The sequence below is a fragment of the Mytilus galloprovincialis genome, chromosome 1 (genome assembly GCF_965363235.1).
Source record: "Mytilus galloprovincialis chromosome 1, xbMytGall1.hap1.1, whole genome shotgun sequence".
Lineage (NCBI taxonomy): Eukaryota > Metazoa > Mollusca > Bivalvia > Mytilida > Mytilidae > Mytilus > Mytilus galloprovincialis.
The window spans coordinates 64,870,099-64,890,386 of record NC_134838.1 but is presented as its reverse complement, the minus strand read 5'-3'; the positions used below and the strand labels follow the sequence as shown (position 1 = coordinate 64,890,386).

Genomic DNA, 20,288 nt, shown 5'->3' with positions numbered 1-20,288 from the left:
AAAAGATTATTTGGTGGAAAGAGTAATTGATAACAGAATTCACAGTTAAAGGGCTCCTCTTTTAATTCAAATTAATAGATATTAAAAGGAGAGTTAACACCTGTTAGATATAATTACATAACCAGCTCTCGTCATGATACAGCCTGTTTGTGCTGACGCAATGTTAACCAGTCACCTATCAATCATAAACACAAACGCACACAAACACATATACAATAAGAAACTAATGGAGATAAAAATGTACAAGGTATAAAACAGACATTTACAAATGTTTAAATGACGTCTTTACACTAAATCCATTGGATGTTGGATGTGTAAGGATTGATAATTTAGTCTTAAAAGCATGATTTTTTTTAATTAGTTGTTAGTGGTTTTGAACTAGCTGTCAGTAACTGCGAGTAACCTCAGATCTGTAATTAGTGTCTTTTTGTTGTATGGATATACAAATACCCAGCCACGTCCACTTTGTGTAGTATTTCTGTTCATATCCATCTGATGAGTTAAGCCTTTTTAAACTGATTTTTATAGTTCGTTCTTATTTTGTACTGTTACACCACTGTCCCAGGTTAGGGAAGGGTTGGGATCCCGCTAACATGTTAAACCCCGCCACATTCTGTATGTATGTGCCTGTCCCAAGTCAGGAGCCTGTAAGTCAGTTTTTGCCGTTTGATGATGTGTTACATATTTGTTTTTCGTTCATTTTTTGTACATAAATTAGGCCGTTAGTTTTCTCGTTTGAATTGTTTTACATTTGTCATTTCGGGGCCTTTTATAGCATGAATATGCGGTATGGGCTTTTCTCATTGTTGATGGCCGTACGGTGACCTATAGTTGTTAATTTCTGTGTCATTTGGTCTCTTGTGGAGAGTTGTCTCATTGGCAATCATACCACATCTTCTTTATATATATATATATATATATATATATATATATATATATATATATATATATATATATATATATATATATATTAATTGTAAAAAATAGATTAATGAACAAATTACGATAACAATTAGTAAACACATTCAATTTGATAAATGTGATAAAAAGTTGACCACTATCATTTATCTTAACCATAGTTCACTGTATGTTTATTAAGTAGATAATGACGTATAAAAAAATTCAGAAAAACATATTTATCTTTAATTTTAATGACACATATTTTTTTCGAATCTTATATTTACACATCTTTTGAAGTGTGTTCTCCGTTACATCTGAAGACATTCATTTGCAAATTATAAGATTAAGAGTTAACGGCAAATATGTTCAACTTCTAGGTATTTGTAAGTTCCTTTACAAGGATCTCCAAATACATCATTCGATGCTTTTAACAAACATGAAGACTTTCCATTACACTTTGCCTTGACTATACAGGTCGAAGATTCAGACAAGCAACTAGTTGTTTTGATAGCCTTGGAAGGACATACGTGTTTCTCTGTTCGACCATAAATTGCTTTCATGATATGTATTTTGGTGCCACCTGAACAAGTAATTTTACTCGAATGACCCTCGCATATTTTAATGATTCCAGCCTGCTTTGAGCACACGGCTGAAATAAAAAAAAAAAGCAATCTATACATTGAAAAAACACGACGACGAATGCACTTTCTTTAAAGACTATTCAACTGCAGAAAAAGACAAGCTGCACTCCTTCTGTAGAACATTAAAAATGTGAACGGGAAAGGTTATCGTTAGTTCTGTCCTAGAACTTTTGTCATTTTTTAAGAATTCAGATTTGATGGTATATTTGTTGGTATGTAATTAAATTTATTCTTAACTTTTTACAGACTAGAGGATATAAAGTGCTTGACGAATTGCTGAAATATTTGTCTTTTGCTTAAAGGACATTATGTTGTATGGTCAAGTTTTTTATGGGAAGTCTGAAAGTTCAAGACATAAAAAGATTATTTGGTGGAAAGAGTAATTGATAACAGAATTCACAGTTAAAGGGCTCCTCTTTTAATTCAAATTAATAAATATTAAAAGGAGAGTTAACACCTGTTAGATATAATTACATAACCAGCTCTCGTCATGATACAGCCTGTTTGTGCTGACGCAATGTTAAGCAGTCCCCAATCAATCATAAACACAAACGCACACAAACACATACACAATAAGAAACTAATGGAGATACAAATGTACAAGGTATAAAACAGACATTTACAAATGTTTAAATGGCGTCTTTACACTAAATCCATTGGATGCTGGATGTGTAAGGATTGATAATTTAGTCTTAAAAGCATGATTTTTTTAATTAGTTGTTAGTGGTTTTGAACTAGCTGTCAGTAACTGCGAGTACTCTCAGATCTGTAAATAGTGTCTTTTTGTTGTTGGGATATACAAATACCCAGCCACGTCCACTTTGTGTAGTATTTCTGTTCATATATCCATCTGATGAATTAAGCCTTTTTCAACTGATTTTTATAGTTTGTTCTTATTTTGTACTGTTACACCACTGTCCCAGGTTAGGGAAGGGTTGGGATCCCGCTAACATGTTAAACCCCGCCACATTCTGTATGTGTGTGCCTGTCCCAAGTCAGGAGCCTGTAAGTCAGTTTTTGCCGTTTGTTGATGTGGTACGTATTTGTTTTTCGTTCATTTTTTGTACATAATTCAGGCCGTTAGTTTTCTCGTTTGAATTGTTTTACATTTGTCATTTCGGGGCCTTTTATAGCATGAATATGCGGTATGGGCTTTGCTCATTGTTGATGGCCGTACGGTGACCTATAGTTGTTAATTTCTGTGTCATTTGGTCTCTTGTGGAGAGTTGTCTCATTGGCAATCATACCACATCTTCTTTTTATATATATATATATTAATTGTAAAAAATAAATTAATGAACAAATTACATTAACAATTAGTAAACACATTGATAAATGTGATAGAAAGTTGACCACTTGTGAGAACCTCATATCACAAAATTGTGAAACATTAGGCTTATCACAATTACTATCGGTTTTTGTTTTCATTGATACACGTGATTGATCTAAAGTGATTACCCTTTATCATCGAAATCGATCCGAAGAGTTAGTCACATACTCGCATTTTTTTACACATCGGCCGAAACCATTTAAAAAGTGGAATATCTTATACAGAAGTATATGTACATTGGTATTCCTTTACCAATCTGCACTTATTTTGACATGGAGAAAACTTGTTATTGTTTTTATATAATAGTGGAGTTTGATTCAAAATTAACAAATACAATTTGATAGCAAATTTTGTTGGCACGATAACAAATAAACATTCACATACTGTTCCTTCATTTCTAATCAAAATTAAAAGCAACGTCAATTGATGCTAGCTCTATAAAACAACGGTTTGAATTATATTTGATTTATTTAGATGTTTTCTTCAATTATCTTAGGGGCCTCTGTGGCCGAATGGTCTAAGTAGTCGAATTACTGTATCACTAGATCACTAGCCTGTCAACACTGAGGTTGTGAGGTTGGAATCCCTCACATGTGCAAGACTCCAATTTTAATTGATTAAGATTGACGATTTTCCTAACGAAGTTCGGTGGTTTTCTCCAGTCACTCCAACTATAAAAACTGACAGCCACGAAATATCAGAATTGTGCTGAAAGTGGCATAAAACATCAATCAATTATTTCAAACATTTAAGTGATATATATATATAAATATAACAATTAAAATAGCTCACCAACTGCGCTTAACAGTACCAAAACTACAGTTAGATAAGATCTCATCATCATGCAATTGCTGAAATAAATATAAAGAACAATCCATTATTTTTAACCGAAATATGTTAATAGTAATTGAGGGGCAGAAATAAAGATTTCACGAAATGTTGACAAGTGTTACTCATTTCAACCAAATTTAGGCCCAAGAAAAAAAGCGCAAGGTTCAACATATTCCAAATTTAGGCATAGGAAACAGAGCATAGAGTTCAACTAATTAAATTAATCAAGGCAGATAGGTTATGTGTCACACACAATCTTTTTGTCGACGCACTTGCAATATTTTTTCAGTCCTAAAGCCTAACAGAAATTAGCCTGGTTCAATGAATTTAGTAGAAATAAACTCATCATAGATACCAGGATTGAAATTTTGTACGCCAGACGCGAGTTTCGTCTAAAAAAGACTCATCAGTAACGCTCGAATAAAAAAAAGGTTAAAAGGCCAAACTGAGTACGAAATGTTTCCTTGCTTAATGTTCAGCGGAAAAGTTTGTAAATACTAGAACATGAACAAATAAGAATTTTTATTTAAGAAAAAGGACATAACGTTCTTTGACGTAACCCTGGTTTCATCAACTTTCTGCTCAGACACTGGTGACGTTTTATAAAGTATGAGTAGCATCTGCAATCTCTTGAAAACCGAATGAGTCGGGAAATGTATATCTCATATACAGGTAAAGTTAGTATGTTGCTGAACAGGTGTATAAAAGTTATAATTTCAAAATTAAAATCGTCTCATTTGTCAAAAATTCTATTACTGAGATGACCACTGTTATATTTCTAAACAATTACGCAAAGGAAGCCGTGTCTGTTGTTTATTTAATTTCTAGGTCTGGAGGATATATTATTGGAACCCAAGAAATATTTGCACAAGATGTCCAGAAAGTAACAAACATTTTATCTATTTTTAAGCATGTTTAATTGCGCCATGTACAGCCGAGACCCAACTTAATAAGCTATATTTTTATTTTATTTTAACTGTTCAGAAGAAAAGTATGAAGTAATATTTACCTTTTTTCACCTCCTTGCTGTGTACAGTTATTTACTGCTGTCTGTTGACTTTTTATACTACTTGCATGATTTTATTGTCCAATGAAATATAATTTCTTTTCAAGCTGTGGTTATATTTTAACAAATGTTTCCTTGATTGAAATTCAACTTTAAACCTATTATGTCTACCGTGTAGTCAAACTCCATTACAAAACATGTGAGGAAATGAATCATGTTAATATATGTCTTCTGAAAGCTCACAGGCAAACACGAATATATTTAAGATTTTTTTCTACATATTAGGCCTTTCTCGACAAAAAAATTACATCAGCTGAGATTGATAACTTCCTGAACCATACAAGATTTGTCCCCGTATTGTATTTTTACTTACCCAAACGTCTGAAAGATCAGCAAGTGAGAGCTGATTTTTTTTTCAAAACTGGAAGAATCTTTCAAGGGTTGTTGGTCCATCTGTAATATAGTTATGGGGGAATATTGAGGTAGACATAACTAGGTTTAGACATTTTGGAATGACAGTAGAGGATTGTAACAAAACATTAAAATACGTTATGTACATTGATATTTGGAATTAACCTTGAAGTTTATTTTCATCATTTAACATATATGTCACAGAATAGTCTTATTTGCCAATTCGAAGATGACTCTGGTATTTTCTAAGTAACTATTCCAACCTTGAGGGAAGAAACACTTTAGGTGCATAATCATTGAAACAAATATTGGTCAACTCTAAAAGTGGCTTCAGAAAACTGAGAATTAAATATTGGTACCAACAAAACAAAAAAGAAAATGGATGAGGGTGGCAGATAACTATTTGGCAATTAGGCAATACATTTTTTGACAACGATCACTAGGCTAGGAAAGAGCTTACGTGGTCCCATGAACGAGGTGAGCTACCATGAAAAAGAGTTTTACCTAAAATATAGTCTTTTTATAAATAACAGCCAGAAAATGTGTTTCAACGTTAAATTTAAAACATGTATCTTAGATCTTTCTTGTCCGAATTAACTGACATGTTTTCCCAGAAATACAGAAATGTCCTCAGTTTCTTTAAATAATTTTGAAATTAGTATATGATTCATGCTTTAAAAAAATCAATGTTTAGAGACACAAAATAATATCTACACGACAATATCATATGGATGTATTGCAAAATAAATTTCATTATTTGTTTCTATACTACTAAAATAACAAGATCCAATTTGTTAGCGGGCCTGGAATAAAAACGACGAATCAAAGAATTCAAGTTTATATATAACTAATATAGGACAATGGTGTTGATTAAAAATTAGACAATTCTAGGCCCTTTTGTTTCCCACATAATTTATATAAGTTAATAGAAACTTTAATTAACAAATTTAAAATGATCACGTAAGTAAGGTCCACAACAAGTCAAATGTTGCCGATATAAGTAGACTGTCACTCTTCATAGGAGTGATTACCCGTAGATCAGGATTCGTTTACCCTTTTTTGTGTTTTGAGCAAAAACTAAAGAAGACAGAGGGAAACAAAACAAACAAAATGATCAGCAATACAAAATCAACAAAACAAAATGTCGGATCTTATAAAAGAAATATGTTCGAGGTTTCTGATTCCCTTCATTGGTACCTTCAGATGTTTGTGTTTCTCTTAGGCGTGTTATAAAATCTGATTCGATATATTATTGACAATTTTCTTTTAAATGTTGATATTGTGGTAAAATCAGACGTGAATTAATACATGTGCCTGTAGAAAGATTTTAATACATTACAATATGTTTTATATTTTAATATCATTTAAGTTACTCTGTATAATCCCTGACTTTTTTTTCTAGTGATTATACATAAACCCTGAAAATGTTAGTGATTATATATAATCCCAAAACTAACTTTTAGAGTGCAAACAATCTAAGACTCTCTCATCTTGCAATAGTATTAAAACATTTGACTTTTCTACACTTTACATAAGTATTCCCCATTCCAACCTAAAAGACAAATTGAAAGAGTTGGTATTACTTTGTTTCATTGAAAAGAATGGCGAACGAAGATATAAGTATCTTGTCTTGGGGAGGGATAAATCCTATTTTGTAAAGAATCACTCTGAATCAAACAAACAAATCTCTGAAACAGACATTATCAAGATGCTTGATTTCTTGATTGACAACATATTTGTTACGTTTGGAGGACGTGTTTTTCAATAGACTGTTGGAATTCCAATGGGAACCAATTGTGCCCCTCTTCTTGCCGACTTGTTTCTTTATTATTATGAGGCTGACTTCATACAGGAACTTCTTTGGAAGAAAGATAAGAAGTTAGCAACATCCTTTAACTTTACGTTTCGCTATATAGATGATGTTCTCTCACTAAATAATACAAAATTGGGTGACTATGTTAAACGAAGCTATCCCATCGAACTAGAGATAAAGGATACTACAGATTCAGTTTAGTCTGCCTCATATCTTGACTTACATCTAGAAATTGACAATGAGGGTCGGTTGAAAACAAAACTTAACGACAAAAGAGATGATTTCAGCTTCCCAATTGTGAACTTTCCATTTCTATGTAGCAACTTTCCAGCAGCGCCTGCATACGGAGTATATATCTCACAATTGATACGATATTCCCGGGCTTGTATTTCCTATCATGATTTCCTTGATAGAGGATTGCTGCTCACAAGGAAGCTATTAAACCAAGAGTTCCGATTGGTGAAGTTGAAATCATCCCTTCGTCAATTTTACGGACGCCATCACGGGTTGGTTGACCGTTATTGAATAACCGTTTCACAGATGATATCGGATATGTTCCTTATTTCGTAACTACAATACCCTTTCCTTTTCACGATTGTGACCTACCGAATTAGAATTTTTACCGGATTTGTAATAACATAAGCAACACGACGGGTGCCACATGTGGAGAGGATCTGCTTTTCCTTCCGGAGCACCCGAGATCACCCCCAGTGTTTGGTGGGTTTCGTGTTGCTTAGTCTTTAGTTTTCTATGTTTTGTCTTCTGTAATATTATTTGTCTGTTTGTCTTTTTATTTTTAGCCATGGCGTTGTTTATTTTCAATCTATGAGTTTGACTGTCCCTCTGGTATCTTTCGTCCCTCTTTTCTGATTGTATGTATGTATGTTTGTTCTTATTTAATGTGAGGATTTGCCTACCCCGTTTCTAAGCCTTGTCATTACGGGTCTGCAGACTACCAGTTAGACCTTCCCCATAAACGGTAGTAAGAAAACCAAGACTAGTTCAAACAGAAAGACTTCGAAAGCCTTAAAACTTTGCACCTTATAAAATCAGCATGCCTTTTTCCGATGACAATACTAAGACTTGTACTAAATCTAAGCTAAAAATTAAGGTGGGTCTTTAATTCAGTCACGGACTTGCGATGTCGAAGGTGTGTTCTGGTATAAATAATTGTTTCATAGTAATGACGAGGCATAAACATTGTGACAATTTTAACAAATATGTGGTTTTAAATGCATTAAAATCAATTAGGGGAATTTCACAGTGGTGAAACACCTAAGACTACACAAACAAAACATTATTTTACTATATTCGGTACTTTTGACAACTGCTCTACATTATTACATAATATGCTGTCATTATTACATAATATGTTGTAATATTCTATCCTGTTTTCAGTTAATTTTTGAAATAACTAATTACATGTAACTGCACGATTTATCTAAATATTTTTTGTCCATCAAGTCAAGTCAGTACAGATATTTCTGATAATGTTAGATTCAAAAAGTTATAGCATGACCATAAACCTAACAATACATGTGTTTGTCAATGCACCGATGTTGCTACTAATCAAAATGTGTATAGTCGTAATCGTCGAAAAAGCAAATACCGTGTCTATAAATTTTTGCAAATTATGGACGATATCTTAATTTGTCCATCGATATAAGTAATGCATTGTCTTCTCATTTTTTTGGTTTTTTTTAGTTACGTTTATTCAGTAGAACCACGATTCTCGTAGTAAAAACTTGTTTTCCAATATACACTTGTGGTTATTAAAATTCTGATTTGTTCTTATTGAAATTTTGATTTCAAATTCCACAATGTAATAGTGGAAATAAGGATATCCAAATTAGTATCATGAGGGTTCCTTTATTGGACTAAATATATAGTAGGGCCAATGATTTTCTAACACAGCAGCTAGTATAATTCTGGACAGTAACGAGATTTACGTTTTAGTTATTGTATTTTTTTATGCATTTCAAATATAGGAAATCAAAATCATAATGAACAATACAACTACCAATACTTCCTGTACTTTATTACAAAATCTGGTTATAACATTAACGGTACTGTAGTACGACGCTAGATTAAAACTGACAAGGAAAGGTAACACCCGGCCACCGAAAGCTTCATTTTTATGAAGTCCAGGAGGTCGTGTGGTCTAGCGGGACGGCTATAGTGCAGGCGATTTGGTGTCACGATATCTCAGTAGCATGGGTTCGAATCCCGGCGAGGGAAGAACAAAAAATTTGCGAAAGCAAATTTACAGATCTAACATTGTTGGGTTGATGTTTAGACGAGTTGTATATACATAAAGTACACAGCCATGTATCACCATCACTGCTGGTGATCCGATGGATAAATCTGTTGTAGAGTTGTCACTGGCTCAGACGTACTTATAAATATAATTATTTTCTGTGACTGTATCTTACATTAATTTGTAGGATCCTTTACTATAGATAATTTAGCTGATCTGTAAAACTAACATCTCCATGCCTTATATATCATGTACTGTAGTACGACGCTAGATTAAAACTGACGAGGAAAGGTAACACATGGCCACCGAAAGCTTTATTTTGTGAAGCCCAGGTGGTCGTGTGGTTTAGCGGGACAGCTACAGTGCAGGCGATTTGGTGTCACGATATCTCAGTGGCATGGGTTCGAATCTCGGCGAGGGAAGGACAAAAAATTTGCGAAAGCAAATTTACAGATCTAACATTGTTGGGTTGATGTTTAGACGAGTTGTATATATATATATATATATATACGAGTCTAAATATAAACGAGTCTAAATTGAAAAATAAAGGCAACAGTAGTATACCGCTGTTCAAAACTCATAAATCCATGGACCAAAAACAAAATCGGGGTAACAAACTAAAACCGAGGGAAACGCATTAAATATAAGAAGAGAACAACGACACAACACAGAAACGGACCAAGCAACAGACAAAACACCACGAGAATAACAAATATAACATCAAAACCAAATACATGAATTTGGGATAGACAAGTACCGTGCCACGTCTTATCTCAAAAATAAGAGAAAACACAAACGACTCAACTTTAAAATGCAACACACACAGAAACGAACAATATTATAACAATGGCCATCTTCCTGACTTGGTACAGGACACTTTTAAAGGGGAATAAAAGTGGTGGGTTGAACCTGGTTTTATGGCATGCCAAACCTCGCACTTTAATGGCAAAGTTAAATATAACATTGAAATGACAACATAATATTACAGGACTACAATACAAATAAAAAGGAGACCATATTAGACAAAGAAAAGCATGATTAATAGATAACAAAAAGCATCAGGTTTAAATTGAAAACTACGTTCAAACCTATGATTGCGTTGGATAAAAACCGCAATTTTTATACGTGTGCATGTAAAACAAATTTCGTTGTAGAAGGGTCTAAAAACAGCACAAACAACATTTTCCAAAAGTACAAAAAAGTGAAAAAGTATATTTAAACAAAACGCATTTGACTAACAGGTCGAACAACTGATGTTCTTTAACCCTGCTCACTGCCATTGGCGATTGCCATATATAACAAGTCTAAATTGAAAACTACGTTCAAACCTATGATTGCGTTGGATAAAAACCGCAATTTTCACACGTGTGCATGTAAAACAAATTTCGTTGTAGAAGGGTCTAAATACAGCACAAACAACATTTTCCAAAAGACCAAAAAAGTGAAAAAGTATATTTAAACAAAACGCATTTGACTAACAGGTCGAACAACTGATGTTCTTAAACCCTGCTGACTGCCATTGGCGATTGCCAAATAAAATTGATCACGAGATGTAACAAAATGGATCTTAATATAAATTTAATACTGAACAGAAAACGATAAACTTGTGGCCAAGATGTTATGCCACAAACACAAGGTGTCAATATTTTTTTTGTACACCAGACCTAGATTTCGACAATATCTGTCTCTTCATATATATAAGTCTGAAAATAACACCCAACAGTGTTAAAATAAGATTTTTCTGCTGACAAATTTTTGTCCGTCCCTCTGCGGGATTCGAACTAACACATTTGATACATTACAGCACCTATCGCTTAGCATCTTGTCCAGCGCTCATATATATATAAAGGGTCCAACATGACTAGTCTAAAACAATCCAAACAGGAAAAATAACTGTTTACATGTATTGTGGTGGTATGTTCGTCTATAAATCTGTATTAGAACTCGCTATTTGTTGTTGTTATCTTAATTTTAATTGAAAATTATCCTTGGTCAGATAAAGTAATATATGTATTATTTCTTTACTGTGGTGAATTTTCATAATGGATCAGACAATCTGTTTACTTACACATATACCATGTACACATAGTTTATGTTTCAATTATATAGTTTTATTGCATGTCAAGCCTTCATATATTGTTTACATGATAAAGAAATGAATACAATGTATAAATGATAGCGTTTGATAGGTCTTTATCGCCTATCAATGGTTTTTACACTACCAAATTAAAGGGTTTTTTTTGTTTCTTAAAAGAGACACATATTATTTTCGAAATTCTCCATAGCGTCCCTCGAAAAGTTTTAATCCGACGGCGTTCAGATTTTCTGTGAACTCTATTAATATTCTTGAATTCCATTGCAGCATTCAAAATATCAGTCATTATAAAAAAAAAAACAACCAGTGTTACCCTTCCTCTCGTTGTGAGTTTTCATGGTTGACTCGACCAAGGTTTTAATTCGCCAATGGTTTCCAGAAATGCTTATTAATGGACATTTGAACAACCTAGTGTCCATTTTTTTTATTGGAAACCTGAGGCAGATCTGCGATGAAAAATTTCAATAAAAATGTCCATAACCGGTAGAATAATTTTAATATGAATTGAAATACATTTGTATATCTTTGAACAAATGTTGACCAGTCAGACACTCTCGATTGCATGTCATGGCACTGTCATTGACTTTTGATTGACAAATGAAAATAAATACCCATCCATGTTAAGGGATGAAATATAGGTGGATCGCAAAAAAAAATCAAAACGCTATAATAATGGCCATATTTGTTTTCGATATAATCAATAATTTTAATAGGAAACTTTCTTGCACTACAAAAATTTCTACATACTTCAAAGTGGGGAAGTGGGGGATTGAACAATATTGCTATGTTTGGTTTATTTTATTTTTTGCTTTGGGAAAAATATTCTGTACATACAATCCCACACATCTCCATAATAATTGTTATTATGTTGTCAGTATTAGAATAATGTTTAATATTTCATACTTAATCACTTGTTAAAAATAGATACATTATATAAACTATATATATACATGTACTTTTTCTAATTTCAATGATATCTATGGTAAACCCTTCTCAAACTGTTAACTCTTTTTCATATTACAGGTGAGCATATCAAGATTTTAAAGCATTTGGAATGTTCATCTGTAATGCTATAGCAAGGTTTTCTTATACTATAAGCAATAGGTCATCTATATTCAGCGTATTAAAAGAATACATGTATTTTCGGCATGGTTAATCTGACCTTGTCCTCAATTTCTTGGATCATTAATGTTAATGTGATACTTGTAGTAAAACTTTATATAAGTCTGCAACTAAAATGTAGTCATACTGCAGATAATAGCCAGTTTAAGATTTTTTTTCTCATGTTCATTTTGTCTATCATGCTTAGTTGCTAAACAGGTAATTCATTGTGTGAGCTGAAATTTAAAAGGACACATACAGATTTCTGAATTGTAAGATTAAATTATATACTTCCAACATTCTTGTATGCAGAGGTAAAGGTGAAAATATAACAAATATTTCATGCAGGAAAAAAGGACAAAATCTTTAGCTGAATTATTAATGTCATTGATAAAATCCTTGATTCTCATCCCACTGTTGCAAATTTGTCGATATGGCCGACATTTTTTTTAAAATAATGTTTGGTTGAAACTCTAACAAAATGAAAGAATATAGCAAAAGATCTTATTCATTTTTGGCTGTGAAATGACAGATTCTGGGGTGAAGTTGCCTAACCTCCCAGCCCTGATAAGAAAATTGAAATATGTTTATGAAATCTGTATGCTCTCCATTAACCGCATCGCATAAGAATGAACACAGGGTCCTCCTCAGGGAATTAGATTTCTTTTTAACATAATAGCCTAAACCAAACATTCAAACGTTTGAGAGAAAATAATTTCAAATTATTAATAAATGTCATATTGTTTACTGCAAACATTCATTACAAAATTTATAACTCATCACAAAATGAATAAGGAAGTTTCAAGGTGCAATGTATGTATGTAAACGAGACAGCAGGCCAAGAAGACTTGACATTTAACCAAATAAACATTAAGAAGTTGGTCTTCATAATAAATAAAGGAGTCAAAAATATTATATACTATACAGAAAGCAACAATTTTTATGTTAGGGCACATGAAAAGTTACATCTGTTATTGCGGACCAAATGAAACTCTTCCACAGAGTCATCCCTTCTTGGTCAAGGTATTTAAACTTTTGTCATTTCAATTGTCCCATTGAATAAATACAATAGCTCTTGTTCTCTGTGTAGTGTATTTACTGGGACCTTTAAATTTCTTCTAAGAGAAATCCATCAATAACTCATTGATTTATTTACTTGAAGAAAAAATATGTTCGAAGTGACAACAAACTCACAAAACTGCATGTGGTGTTGTATTTATTCAATATCAATAATATAATTTCAATCTGTTCAATGTAAACACAGATTCAAACAATAAAAGTTAATTTCTGACAAAATTTTCAACATTGTTTCAATGCAAATTGGTTTTTTTTTTAGATCTACAAATATAAGTTATATTGCTAACATTTTCAATTGACGACTTATACGAGTTGTTGCCATGACACAAGTTAAATGACTTTTTTTAATATTTGTTAATGTTAAAGGAAAGATTATTTAGAAGATAAAGTAATCAGAACATTAATCGAAGCCACGTCCGCTGAGAATGGGGACGCTAAATACTAGTAATTGTTAATTTGCTCTCGTCCTTAACTTAAATGAAATATTTGCCACTGGACGTAAATCAAAACAAGGGTTGATCAATAACGCGAAAAAAAAAAGAAATATGGAGCATATTTTAATTTTGATTGACTGGTTGAAAAAAGGCAGGATTTCATATTCGCTATCTGGTAAAGTAACAATTCGTTATTTTGATCAGTGTTAAAATTATCGCAAAACATTGACAAAATATATGTTTTTTTTTCTAAATGGTTGTTTTCTGTATTTTACAATGGAGGGCTAGGCAATTGCGAATAATGGCAATTTTCATTTTCAAGTTCAATTTTTCTCTCTTCCTCCTGGGCGACCCCAACCGGCGGAACCTACATATTGTTTTGATTGTTAATTTGACCTTGTCCTGAACATGCATGATATATATGCAAATGGACATTAAGGAAATAATATAGCTCAATCAATATAAATTAATCTTTTTGATGTAGGGGTAGTCAAATGGTGTAAACAATCATCGAAACTGATAGAATAGGGGTAGAAAAGTAACATCAATGTGAGATAATTTTCGGAAAGTGTTCGTATGATTAGGACGAAACATTCTACAAGGTATTGTGTTTTTATCTAAATGAAATACTCTTGGTAAAACCGCAATAACATTATTTCAAATGGAAGTTGCCATGAACCTTTTTGTCGATTTTATGAGTTATTTAGTGACTTACCAGCGTATAACCTAATATTCTCTTCATGGTTTATCATTTATCTTAACCATAGTTCACTGTATGTTTATTAAGTAGATAATGAAGTATAAAAAAATTCAGAAAAACATATTTATCTTTAATTTTAATGACACATATTTTTTTCGAATCTTATATTTACACATCTTTTGAAGTGTGTTCTCCGTTACATCTGAAGACATTCATTTGCAAATTATAAGATTAAGAGTTAACGGCAAATATGTTCAACTTCTAGGTATTTGTAAGTTCCTACACAAGGATCTCCAAATACATCATTCGATGCTTTTAACAAACATGAAGACTTTCCATTACACTTTGCCTTGACTATACAGGTCGAAGATTCAGACAAGCAACTAGTTGTTTTGATAGCCTTGGAAGGACATACGTCTTTCTCTGTTCGACCATAAATTGCTTTCATGATATGTATTTTGGTGCCACCTGAACAAGTAATGTTACTCGAATGACCCTCGCATATTTTAATGATTCCAGCCTGCTTTGAGCACACGGCTGAAATAAAAAAAAAAGCAATCTATACATTGAAAAAACACGACGACGAATGCACTTTCTTTAAAGACTATTCAACTGCAGAAAAAGACAAGCTGCACTCCTTCTGTAGAACATTAAAAATGTGAACGGGAAAGGTTATCGTTAGTTCTGTCCTAGAACTTTTGTCATTTTTTTAGAATTCAGATTTGATGGTATATTTGTTGGTATGTAATTAAATTTATTCCTAATTTTTTACAGACTAGAGGATATAAAGTGCTTGACGAATTGCTGAAATATTTGTCTTTTGCTTAAAGGACATTATGTTGTATGGTCAAGTTTTTTATGTGAAGTCTGAAAGTTCAAGACATAAAAAGATTATTTGGTGGAAAGAGTAATTGATAACAGAATTCACAGTTATGGGGCTCCTCTTTTAATTCAAATTAATAAATATTAAAAGGAGAGTTAACACCTGTTAGATATAATTACATAACCAGCTCTCGTCATGATACAGCCTGTTTGGGCTGACGCAATGTTAATCAGTCACCAATCAATCATAAACACAAACGCACACAAACACATACACAATAAGAAACTAATGGAGGTAAAAATGTACAAGGTATAAAACAGACATTTACAAATGTTTAAATGACGTCTTTACACTAAATTCATTGGATGTTGGATGTGTAAGGATTGATAATTTAGTCTTAAAAGCATGATTTTTTTAATTAGTTGTTAGTGGTTTTGAACTAGCTGTCAGTAACTGCGAGTACTCTCAGATCTGTAATTAGTGTCTTTTTGTTGTTGGGATATACAAATACCCAGCCACGTCCACTTTGTGTAGTATTTCTGTTCATATCCATCTGATGAGTTAAGCCTTTTTAAACTGATTTTTATAGTTCGTTCTTATTTTGTACTGTTACACCACTGTCCCAGGTTAGCAGGTTAGGGAAGGGTTGGGATCCCGCTAACATGTTAAACCCCGCCACATTCTGTATGTATGTGCCTGTCCCAAGTCAGGAGCCTGTAAGTCAGTTTTTGCCGTTTGATGATGTGTTACATATTTGTTTTTCGTTCATTTTTTGTACATAAATTAGGCCGTTAGTTTTCTCGTTTGAATTGTTTTACATTTGTCATTTCGGGGCCTTTTATAGCATGAATATGCGGTATGGGCTTTGCTCATTGTTGATGGCCGTTCGGTGACCTATAGTTGTTAATTTCTGTGTCATTTGGTCTCTTGTGGAGAGTTGTCTCATTGGCAATCATACCATATCTTCTTTATATATATATATATGTATATATTAATTGTAAAAATTAATTAATGAACAAATTACGATAACAATTAGTAAACACATTGATAAATGTGATAAAAAGTTGACCACTATCATTTATCTTAACCATAGTTCACTATATGTTTATTAAGTACATAATGAAGTATAAAAAAATTCAGAAAAACATATTTATCTTTAATTTTAATGACACATATTTTTTTCGAATCTTATATTTACACATCTTTTGAAGTGTGTTCTCCGTTACATCTGAAGACATTCATTTGCAAATTATAAGATTAAGAGTTAACGGCAAATATGTTCAACTTCTAGGTATTTGTAAGTTCCTACACAAGGATCTCCAAATACATCATTCGATGCTTTTAACAAACATGAAGACTTTCCATTACACTTTGCCTTGACTATACAGGTCGAAGATTCAGACAAGCAACTAGTTGTTTTGATAGCCTTGGAAGGACATACGTCTTTCCCTGTTCGACCATAAATTGCTTTCATGATATGTATTTTGGTGCCACCTGAACAAGTAATTTTACTCGAATGACCCTCGCATATTTTAATGATTCCAGCCTGCTTTGAGCACACGGCTGAAATAGAAAAAAAAGCAATCTATACATTGAAAAAACACGACGACGAATGCACTTTCTTTAAAGACTATTCAACTGCAGAAAAAGACAAGCTGCACTCCTTCTGTAGAACATTAAAAATGTGAACGGGAAAGGTTATCGTTAGTTCTGTCCTAGAACTTTTGTCATTTTTTTAGAATTCAGATTTGATGGTATATTTGTTGGTATGTAATTAAATTTATTCCTAATTTTTTACAGACTAGAGGATATAAAGTGCTTGACGAATTGCTGAAATATTTGTCTTTTGCTTAAAGGACATTATGTTGTATGGTCAAGTTTTTTATGTGAAGTCTGAAAGTTCAAGACATAAAAAGATTATTTGGTGGAAAGAGTAATTGATAACAGAATTCACAGTTAAAGGGCTCCTCTTTTAATTCAAATTAATAAATATTAAAAGGAGAGTTAACACCTGTTAGATATAATTACATAACCAGCTCTCGTCATGATACATCCTGTTTGTGCTGACTCAATGTTAAGCAGTCACCAATCAATCATAAACACAAACGCACACAAACACATACACAATAAGAAATTAATGGAGATACAAATGTACAAGGTATAAAACAGACATTTACAAATGTTTAAATGACGTCTTTACACTAAATCCATTGGATGTTGGATGTGTAAGGATTGATAATTTAGTCTTAAAAGCATGATTTTTTTAATTAGTTGTTAGTGGTTTTGAACTAGCTGTCAGTAACTGCGAGTACTCTCAGATCTGTAATTAGTGTCTTTTTGTTGTTGGGATATACAAATACCCAGCCACGTCCACTTTGTGTAGTATTTCTGTTCATATCCATCTGATGAGTTAAGCCTTTTTCAACTGATTTTTATAGTTCGTTCTTATTTTGTACTGTTACACCACTGTCCCAGGTTAGGGAAGGGTTGGGATCCCGCTAACATGTTAAACCCCGCCACATTCTGTATGTATGTGCCTGTCCCAAGTCAGGAGCCTGTAAGTCAGTTTTTGCCGTTTATTGATGTGTTACATATTTGTTTTTCGTTAATTTTTTGTACATAAATTAGGCCGTTAGTTTTCTCGTTTGAATTGTTTTACATTTGTCATTTCGGGGCCTTTTATAGCATGAATATGCGGTATGGGCTTTGCTCATTGTTGATGGCCGTACGGTGACCTATAGTTGTTAATTTCTGTGTGATTTGGTCTCTTGTGGAGAGTTGTCTCATTGGCAATCATACCACATCTTCTTTTTTATATATATATATATTAATTGTAAAAAATAAATTAACGAACAAATTACGATAACAATTAGTAAACACATTGATAAATGTGATAAAAAGTTGACCACTTGTGAGAACCTCATATCACAAAATTGTGAAACATTAGGCTTATCAAAATTACTATCGGTTTTTGTTTTCATTGATACACATGATTGATCTAAAGTGATTACCCTTTATCATCGAAATCGATCCGAAGAGTTAGTCACATACTCGCATTTTTTTACACATCGGCCGAAACCATTTAAAAAGTGGAATATCTTTTACAGAAGTATATGTACATTGGTATTCCTTTACCAATCTGCACTTATTTTGACATGGAGCAAACTTGTTATTGTTTTTATATAATAGTGGAGTTTGATTCAAAATTAACAAATACAACTTGATAGCAAATTTTGTTGGCACGATAACAAATAAACATTCACATACTGTTCCTTCATTTCTAATCAAAATTAAAATCAACGTTAATTGATGCTAGCTCTATAAATCAATGGTTTGAATTATATTTGATTTATTTAGATGTTTTCTTCAATTATCTTAGGGGCCTCTGTGGCCGAATGGTCTAAGTAGTCGAATTACTGTATCACTAGATCACTAGCCTGTCAACACTGAGGTTGTGAGGTTGGAATCCCTCACATGTGCAAGACTCCAATTTTAATTGATTAAGATTGACGATTTTCCTACCGAAGTTCGGTGGTTTTCTCCAGTCACTCCAACTATAAAAACTGACAGCCACGAAATATCAGAATTGTGCTGAAAGTGGCATAAAACATCAATCAATTATTTCAAACATTTAAGTGATATATATATAAATATAACAATTAAAATAGCTCACCAACTGTGCTTAACAGTACCAAAACTACAGTTAGATAAGGTCTCATCATCATGCAATTGCTGAAATAAATATAAAGAACAATCCATTATTTTTAACCGAAATATGTTAATAGTAATTGAGAGACAGAAATAAAGATTTCACGGAATGTTGACAAGTGTTACTCATTTCAACCAAATTTAGGTCCAAGAAAAAAAGCGCAAAGTTCGACATATTCCAAATTTAGGCAAAGGAAACAGAGCATAGAGTTCAACTAATTAAATTAATCAAGGCAGATAGGTTATGTGTCATACACAATCTTTTTGTCGACGCACTTGCAATATTTTTTCAGTCCTAAAGCCTAACAGAAATTAGCCTGGTTCAATGAATTTAGTAGAAATAAACTCATCATAGATACCAGGATTGAAATTTTGTACGCCAGACGCGAGTTTCGTCTAAAAAAGACTCATCAGTAACGCTCGAATAAAAAAAGGTTAAAAGGCCAAACTAAGTACGAAATGTTTGCTTGCTTAATATTCAGCGGAAAAGTTTATAAATAATTTTAATATTTTTTTTTCAACTGTTCAGAAGAAAAGTATGAAGTAATATTTACCTTTTTCACCTCCTTGCTGTGTACAGTTATTTACTGCTGTCTGTTGACTTTTTATACTACTTGCATGATTTTATTGTCCAATGAAATATAATTTCTTTTGAAGCTGTGGTTATATTTTAACAAATGTTTCCTTGATTGAAATTCAACAATAAACCTATTATGTCTACCGTGTAGTCTGACTGTAGTAAACAAATTTGTCAATGACCCATCGCCACTTATCACATGTTTCTTATAAAGATGCTCACCTGGTGTAAAAAAAAAAATTTCTTCTCATCTCTGCAAAAGTTACAAAAGTCATATTCAAACTCCATTACAAAACATGTGAGGAAATGAATCATGTTAATATATGTCTACTGAAAACTCACAGGCAAACACGAATATATTTAAGATTTTTTTCTACATATTAGGCCTTTCTCGACAAAAAAATTACATCAGCTGAGATTGATAAATTCCTGAACCATACAAGATTTGTCCCCGTATTGTCTTTTTACTTACCCAAACGTCTGAAAGATCAGCAAGTGAGAGCTGATTTTTTTTTCAAAACTAGAAGAATCTTTCAAGGGTTGTTGGGCCATCTGTAATATTAATATGGGTGAATATTGAGGTA

The 20,288-nt window shown here is 32.6% G+C and overlaps 1 protein-coding gene across 1 annotated transcript; it reads right to left on the bottom strand.

Moving 5' to 3' along the window:
* Positions 1–1,129: 1,129 nt before the first annotated feature.
* Positions 1,130–19,770, bottom strand: LOC143041841 (rhamnose-binding lectin-like). The gene is made up of 7 exons (XM_076234668.1): positions 19,682–19,770; positions 19,093–19,151; positions 16,687–16,982; positions 14,838–15,155; positions 5,082–5,161; positions 3,664–3,722; positions 1,130–1,549 (listed from the first exon to the last, which is right to left on the bottom strand). The coding sequence occupies exons 2-7, from the start codon at positions 19,142–19,144 to the stop codon at positions 1,251–1,253; spliced, it is 1,104 nt and encodes a 367-aa protein (XP_076090783.1). The 5' UTR covers positions 19,145–19,151; positions 19,682–19,770; the 3' UTR covers positions 1,130–1,250.
* Between the last annotated feature and the right edge of the window lie 518 nt (positions 19,771–20,288).